The sequence below is a fragment of the Lactuca saligna genome, chromosome 2 (assembly GCF_052625555.1).
Source record: "Lactuca saligna cultivar CGN05327 chromosome 2, ASM5262555v1, whole genome shotgun sequence".
Classification (NCBI taxonomy): domain Eukaryota; kingdom Viridiplantae; phylum Streptophyta; class Magnoliopsida; order Asterales; family Asteraceae; genus Lactuca; species Lactuca saligna.
This window is the reverse complement of record NC_136418.1, coordinates 124,818,048-124,826,754: the sequence shown is the minus strand read 5'-3', so window position 1 is coordinate 124,826,754 and position 8,707 is coordinate 124,818,048. Positions and strand designations below refer to the sequence as shown.

The 8,707-nt window shown below is 34.9% G+C and overlaps 1 protein-coding gene across 1 annotated transcript; it reads left to right on the top strand.

Annotated features, from left to right (window-relative positions):
• Positions 1-1,991: 1,991 nt before the first annotated feature.
• On the top strand, positions 1,992-7,530 carry LOC145031498 (wall-associated receptor kinase-like 1). Its single transcript, XM_078980064.1, has 3 exons — positions 1,992-2,838; positions 2,962-3,123; positions 6,164-7,530. Exons 1-3 carry the CDS (start codon positions 2,001-2,003, stop codon positions 7,300-7,302), a joined length of 2,139 nt encoding a protein of 712 aa, XP_078836190.1. The 5' UTR covers positions 1,992-2,000; the 3' UTR covers positions 7,303-7,530.
• Positions 7,531-8,707: the final 1,177 nt, after the last annotated feature.

Below are 8,707 nucleotides of genomic sequence, written 5' to 3'. Positions count from 1 at the left end.
GGATGTGACAAATTTTGTGCAAGCGATTTTGAGAGCGTTTTACCTTCATAAGTAATTTCCCATTCCTGTCATGAATCCACAGAAAAAAGCCACGCATCAACACTTCATCTCCATCCTCTGCGAGTTGTCCCAAGCTTATGATATTGCTACATAAGCTCGGGATGTAGTACACCGCTTGTAGCAATCGTTGTTCACCATTTTTGCATTGAAATAAGATCAAACCTTTACCTTCTATACACACCTTGGAACCATCCCCAAACTTTACGTGTCCTCGGACACTAGTGTCAAGCTCAAGAAACTTCTCTTTCTCGTCCGTCATATGGTTGCTTGCCCCGTTGTCCAAGTACCACACGTTGGACCTGTTGAAGTCGTCCCTAACAGATCTCAACTTTGGATTTACTTTTTCCTCATTTAAGAACACCTCTTCACACGATTTACTTGTGTTCTTGACTTCGGTTAGCCTCTTGATTTCTTTCTCGCCGTGGATTTTTGCACTCGGCAGGATAGTGACCGTAGCATTGGATCTTGCTTTTATCACGATTCTGGAATGAACCACGACCTCCTCCTCGTTCTTGGGAAGTACCACCTCCCCGACAGCCTCAAGCCACTCCTGATGGGTTAGTAACAGCTCTTGTCCTTCTTCAACTTGTTTCTTTGATCTGTCGAGCCATTCTTGGTGAGTAAGTAATAACTTTCTATCATCGGTTTCGGTCTGACTACACACCCTTTCTATCTTTCAATCTCCCAATAACCTCCTCAACCGTCATTGTTTCAAGATCCGTAAACTGCTCAATTGTCGAGGCAATTTGCAAAAATTACCTGGTACGGCACGAAGCAGTTTTTTCACAACATATGCCTCGTCCATGGTTTCTCCCAAGGCCCGGATGTTCCCAACTATGTCATTTATCTTCATGGAAAAATCATCTATGGTTTCTGTTTCCTTCATGTTCAGGATTTCGAATTCCGTCTTTAGAGTTTGGACTTTCGCAGTCTTTACCCTGTCTGCACCCATGTACATAACCTTCAATGTTTCCCATGCTTCCTTCGCTGTTTGCTTCTCCGCAATTGACATCAACAGGTCTTCCGGAATTCCATGATAGATGGCTGCGAGTGCCATCTTGTCTTTCTTCACGCCAACTGGGTTTTGGGGATTCTTTGGCTCCACAACATCCCACACTTCTTGAGCCTCCATAAAGACCTTCATCTTTATAGCCCAGGCTGCATAGTTGCTTCTGGATAGCATAGGGTACTGAATTTTCGATCCTTCCATGGTGGGGCTTTACTTCTGTGATTATCGAAGCCTGGTAGGTCTTTGGTAAGTAGGCTCTGATACCAAATGTAAATAGATCCTGTTCAATTCAGAGTACAAAAATGGAGAACAGAGAAAACAGATAACAAGAAGAAACAAAGGAGAGGGTATTTTCGTCCAACTTTCTGCTGGGGTTTTTCTCACTTCAAAAAAACTTACGTAAACCCCAAAAACAGTTCCTACTTATACTAGAAAAGAAAAACAAAACTAACTGATGAGTTTATCTCTAAATTGCAGGAAAGATGATAATGACTAAAGAAACTCAAAAAATAAATAAGATAAGAGATAAATCTTCTAATCTTCTGGATTATTCCAACAGAATGGTCATGTTAGTATTTGTTAACTCCTAGTTACAAAACTCCTATTTAAACACATTGTTAACCAAGTGGTTATTTCTTCTGATTCGCCAACTAGTGAGTATGAAGATTAAAGAAAAGTCACAACCATTGAATGAATCATGTGAGAAATAATGATGTATTATTAGATATTTGAGTCATCGCAAAAATAATTCCTATGGCCGGTCAATAATAAGCACCACATGTTTTGATATTCAATGCGTGTGTTTGACTTTGAGCCCGTGGTGCATGTATTTCTTAATTAGTAGGTTCCTTGAATGATCAAACGCACCATTATATATACAAGAAACCTACTTACGTTTTATGGTATTCGTTAGTCGTTGTTCTTAACAAAAATGAGGTTAGTTGATCAATCTTACCTCTTACTCATCTTCCTTACGCTCACTGCAACATCAACATTAGCTCAGAAATACGCTAGGTATGGATGCCAAGATATGTGCGGGGACGTGAGGATTCCATACCCTTTTGGCATCGGACCAAGTTGTTCTGTCAACGAATGGTACACTGTTGATTGCAACTCCTCGATGCCATATCTATCTGCACTACACAACCTGGAGGTGTTGGACATTAACTTGAAAAACCAAACTGTAACTGTTAATGTTTCCATGATCTCTGATTGCCAGAATCTTGTCCGTAATAGCACTCAAATCTTGAACGTCGATCTTGGTAACAGTCCATATCTGTTTTCCAGAGTACATAACACATTTGTTGTAGAGGGGTGTGGTAACGCTGTCATCTTGGACCATGGGTCTGCAGTCACTGGTTGTTCATCGACATGTGGCAATGGCACTGTTGGTGACGACAAAGACAAGTGCCTTGGCGTCAGTTGTTGCCAAACGGTAATTCCTAATTATCTTAAGTCCTACAGCATCGATCTCACGGGTTTGGAAAGGCAGGGAGGAGATGGAGCTTGTGGGTCTGCTTTCTTGGTGGATAAGAGTTCATATGATGAAGGAAGGTTTTCTAGGCAATCTGTTGCAGGGGACAACTCTTATGTTCCGATATCACTTATGTGGACTTTATCAAACCATGATTCGGTAAAATTAATGTGTTGTAATGGGCGGGAAGTTAGAGTCAAACTTGATCTTGGTAATGGTACTTCAGTCGAGTCGTGGAAATGCAGAATCACTTTGCCACTAGAAGGAAACCCTTATTTAAATGATGGATGTGTTGGTAAGTATTGTTTTTGGTATCTATTAATTAGTTTATTTACTATTACCATGCGTGCTTTTCCAGCATACTTATTTAGCGCATTTTTATTAACATCGTTGCTTCTCTTATATGACATGCTTTTAGTGACAGAAGAATGTTCAAGGTGCCGAGCTAATAATAGTTATTGTGACTACCATGAAATATATGATGATCATGACCGCGTTAGTGAATGGAACATCACTTGTTCTCCCGATCAATTTACTCTCCTCGGTTCTAAAAGCAGATCATCCGTAGGTGTTATTCTAGGTAATGCCTCTCGTTAACCAGCTATTCAAATTCATTAGTTTCAATATACTTAACTTTTAAAAGTTTACAACATACATGGGTTCATAACTTCATATGTAGTTTTCTTATTATTTTATAAATAACTAAAACAAATTATTTATTTATTTGTAAATATAACTAGTTATCCAACTTAATTACACATACATATTCAGGAAATATTAATTTAGGCAAATAGATTAAAAATATCCTTTTAGAAGAATCAACAACGAAAAGTCATGTGGAACTTCAACATTAATTTTATTTTTCAATAATTTATGCAAAAACATTAAATAATCATCCACCGATAATATTTTAAAGGTGACGCTCATATATAATACCATCTCCTCAATCAATGAGATGTATAAATTTACGAGTATAACTAGATATATGTATGAGTTACCAACTTACCATTATAAAAGGAAAACCACAAATTAAAGGGAGAAAGGAACGGATGCCTGTCTCCTTGGTAGGGTATAGAGAAAATGAAATAAGAGTAAATTATACCAATGATCCTTATGGTTTAGGTTAATTTGCATGTTTGATTCTTAATTTATTTCTTCAACTCCGAAGGTCGTTATTATTTGTTTTTGTTACGCATTTGGTCATTGTCTTACCTAAAAAGACTATTTTTCCTTCGATTTTTTAATTTATTTAAATAAACACACTGCCAACCCCACCCCTGTCACCTTACTTTATCCACCCCACTATTTTTCAATATTTAAGTAATAGTCTTTTTAGGTAACACAGAGACTAAACGTGCAACCAAAAAACAGTAGAGACCAAGTGTGTAACAAAAATAAATAGCAGAGACCTTCCGAATTAAAAAAATAAGTTACGGATCAAACATGCAAATTACCCAAACCATAGGGACCACTCGTCTAATTTACTCTTAAAATAAAACAGTTTTTTTTTAATGGTGATCAAGATGTATTAGCACAATAAATCACCTAACTGACCATGTCCGACTAAATTATTAAATTTAGGTTTAGATTTAATACGATTAAAAGTATTTAAGAGCATATCCGACCAATCCCAAAAACTATATTATTGAGAAATTGAGTAATCTAATATTTATAAACGATATCTTTTAACAAAAGTGATCATAATATATTTTCTTTTTTGGTAAAGTAACTACATTCTCCAAAACACATTATTTCGGAGAGGCCTCCAAAATTCCAGAGTACGATTCCGGATCATGTTTCCATAATAGATTTGACTTTTTTATTTTATTTATTTATTTATTTCATGCAAGTTTTGCTTTCATCAAATGTATAAGCTTTGCTTTAATATAATGTATAATTTTTAGTTTTATAAAATATAAATGCAATTAAAATGAACAAACAACTAATAAGGATTTGTCTGTTGGTCATATTACAAATACAATATTTAAATTATCTATGTCATTGTACCCTAAAATATTTCCGCTAGTTGTTTTTTATAACCTATAGCGCATGCACCGATGGTTTTACTCTCTATAGAAATCGATTTGTCGGTGATCAACGCCTCTAGGAACCAATACAAAAACACTTCACGATCCCTTTGATGTCAATCTGTTGTGGTACGTCTGGGGCCTTTTAGAGTGTCACGTTGAAACTCTCAAATGAGATTGAATTAGTTGGTTCAGTACCCCAGTAGTTAACTCTCACTAGATGTTTGTAGATGCGGGCTCTTAGACCTATAAATCAATCCTTATTTTCCGAACAGTAGTCACCCTTCAAATAACTATTGTCTATAGTCATTGTAAATGTCTTCAAATCCAAAGAACCCAAAAACCGGTGAGCTTGTGGTATGTTGATTGGGATTTAAAGCTACAAAAAATGGTTATAAATAATTAATTAGTATACAAATACTTAGGTAATATAATCCAAATAAAATTATATTGTATCACACTCTGTCAAAGCTAGGTAAACGAATATGTCATCCATGTCACTCCAGTCATATGTATCAGTATTGAAAGTTGACGACACAACCGTCCACTGAGCGTCAACCGCTCTACGCCTTAGATACTATGAGATCCACATAAAGCTGTGATGTCAATTTTTTTTCCAGTAAAGTAATTATTATTATTAGAAGCATAGTATGTAATAAGAAAATAATTATATTACTTACATCACATGACAACCATCATCCATGACTATCCGCATATAACGGTATCCAAAACTCAAACGTAGCAAACCCGGTGAAATAATTTTGACCAAACAATAGTAAAGCATCTAGTTCTTTATATACATTGTGTACGGTAGGATCTACAATATTGTCCAATAGTTCTTGTTGTTGCCATCTAACACCTTTCTTGTTGATTTGTATCAATGGTGACTTAAACCATATGGATAGAGATTTTTGGCATTTAAAACGCCTAACATGTGCTTGTGCTAGTGTTTTGTATTCATCCCCTGTAATCTCTATTACATCCAACGAGCGAATGACTAGAGACGGCTGCTCAGGGCCGACATTCAACGGTTATTGAGGGCAGTCATTAAGTGGTTGTTTAGGGCTGACATTCAACGACTTTTCAGGGGTGCTTAATACATAATAATGCTCACATAACTCATTGTCATTGTAGCATCCATGTACAGTTGCATAATGTATACTTCTAAGCAATAAAAAAACATAACGACCATAAACGATGAAATAATTAAAAATGTACCTCCATCCCTTCTAGGTACCAACATCGTCTTCGGGAGTCTTATTGATAAGTTTAAGAACCATGAGTAAAGTAATCTCATGTTTTGCTAAACGCTCCTCCTAAGACCGCAACTGCTCACGACATTCACGGACCTCATTTTTCAATTGATCAACCTCGTTCTACAAGTCACTAATAAATTTTCAATTGCTAAACACTCATTTTTCATATGACTGACCATAACTGATCTGCTAAACCTATTTATGAACCTTTTTCTTAATTCAACACAAAATATGTTTTTACAAAAGCTAAATGAAGATACTCTATTGGTTAATTAATATAATGTGTTTAATTAATGTAAGACCAATGCTTTTTTGTTTCACTTGCGGCTTCATTCAGGTGTTACCATAAGCTTCGGTGTACTTTTCCTTGTGGGAAGCAGCTTTTCCTTGTTCAAAGTGATCAAGAAAACAAAGGCCAGGAGACAGAGAAAGAGGTTTTTTAAGCGGAATGGTGGTTTACTTCTAAAACAACAAGAAGAAGCTGATCCATCTTTAGTTGATAAAACTATACTTTTCACATCACGCGAGTTGGAGAAAGCTACTGACTCCTTCAATGAAAATAGAATTCTTGGGCGTGGAGGCCAGGGTACCGTATATAAAGGGATGTTGGTGGACGGAAGGATTGTAGCAGTGAAGAAATCAAAACTAGTTGATGAAAGTCAATTAGAGCAGTTCATCAATGAGGTGGTCATTCTTTCCCAAGTCAATCATAGAAATGTGGTGAAGCTATTAGGATGTTGCTTAGAGACAGAGGTTCCTTTGTTAGTTTCCGAATTCATTTCAAATGGGACTTTGTACGACAGGATACACAATGAGAGAAATGAGTTCCCAATTTCTTTCAACATGAGATTACAAATTGCTACCGAGATTGCCGGAGCACTTGCCTACTTACATTCTGCAACTTCCATACCAATATACCATCGGGATATCAAAACCACTAATATACTTTTGGATGAAAAATACAGGGCCAAAGTATCAGATTTTGGAACTTCAAGGTTCGTATCAGTAGATCAAACTCATTTGACTACGTTAGTCAAAGGTACTTTCGGCTACCTAGATCCTGAGTACTTCCAGTCGAGTCAATTCACTGAAAAGAGTGATGTGTATAGTTTTGGAGTTGTTTTAGTTGAACTCTTGACGGGTGAAAAGCCAATTTCCTTAACTAGATTTGGTGAAAATAGAAGTTTGGCGGTGCATTTCATGTTGGCTATGGAAGAAGGGCGTGTTATTTCTATTTTTGATGCAAATGTGATTAAAGAAAGTACCACGGATGAGCTCTTCGTATTAGCAAATCTTGCAATGCGATGCTTGAATATGAATGGTAAAAATAGGCCTACAATGAAAGAAGTAGCAATAGAGTTAGAAACGATAAGAACATCACACATTCCCTCTTTGGTTGAAACTAATACCAGACAGGTTGTGTACGAGGAGGACTTTTCAATGTTAAGTTACGGCGAATCAACATCAACATTTTGAGTTCCGATTATAATAGTAGTAGTTAGTCACAAAAGGTTAGCCATTAGTGTTTAATTTTCATATATTTAAATGTATGCATGTAATATATGTGGATGCGTATATAAGGACTCTCACGGCAATTGCGTACGTTATTGTATATTTTTCTACGAGTTTTATTTTCCAAGTATTCAATCTAGCTATTTGAATTGTAATTTGATGATTTCAAGTTCAAGGCATGCACCAGTATTCAGGGCATAGACTTTAGTTTATGTGTAATCGTTGTGCCACTTCATCGACATAAAAGTCATTTGTCATAACTCTAATTGGGTGAAATGCCCTAACATTCATATTCATTTTCTCTAGTTTTCTTACTAGAGTTTTATTAGTGCAATCGTTAAAAAAAAAAACTTACCGTTTAAACAGTAGAATATTTTTTTTTCCTAATATTATAAAAGTATTAATGCCTAAATAGTGGTCAACGTATTAGAAAATTAATGACAAAAAACAATCAATGATTAATATATTTTTTCGATTTAGTCCCTTGCTAATCTTGTGTCGTTATATATATATATATATATATATATATATATATATATATATATATATATATATATATATATATATATATATATATATATATATATATATATATATATATATATATATATATATACTAGCCATTACCCGCGCACAGCAGCGGGGACAAATAGTTTCTTTCAACGATATTTTTTTAAAGAAAAATGTTATGTTCCAAAAGAAAGTTCATGCCGTGGGTGAGAGGAATGACGGTAGTCGTGATAGTGGTTGGTTGAAGGCGGAAGGAGGCAGAGCGGCTGTGGTGGTGGTGATTATACTGTCTTGGTTACTGGTTAGGGTTCTTCGAAAGAGTGTGCGTATATTTCTTACTTTGAAGGGATTACGAAGATAAATATTATGAGATGGCTTGTTACCAATGTGAGAAAAAAGATCCTCTATAAATTGTTGACATTGACCGCTTCAAATGGCTGAAGTGTTGAGATTGACGGGTTCAATTTGCAAATTAATTTTTCTATTAATTTGATACGAGATTTTTAGGGAATAAAGGATAAGGTTAAAGTTTTAATATTATTATATTATAAATGGGTTGTACTTCAAGCTTAATAGTTTGGAGGTCTTAAAAAATAATATTATTATATTCAATCTATTTATAGAAATAGTTAGATTTCTTTTATAAGTAGTAAAGATATATATATATATATATATATATATATATATATATATATATATATATATATATATATATATATATATATATTCGTTGTTTAAAAAAAATGTATTTGAGTTTTAATGACCACAAATAATGGTCGTTAAATATGACAACATAAAGTTGATCAGCCCAATATATATATATATATATATATATATATATATATATATATATATATAT

What these genes read in the sequence shown, in the direction of transcription:
- LOC145031498 (XM_078980064.1), top strand. Translation starts at nt 2,001, where the DNA reads ATGAGGTTAGTTGATCAATCTTACCTCTTACTCATCTTCCTTACGCTC. An exon ending in TTTAAATGATGGATGTGTTG is followed by an intron (nt 2,839 to 2,961) that starts GTAAGTATTGTT and finishes ACATGCTTTTAG; the next exon opens with TGACAGAAGAATGTTCAAGG. An exon ending in ATCCGTAGGTGTTATTCTAG is followed by an intron (nt 3,124 to 6,163) that starts GTAATGCCTCTC and finishes GGCTTCATTCAG; the next exon opens with GTGTTACCATAAGCTTCGGT.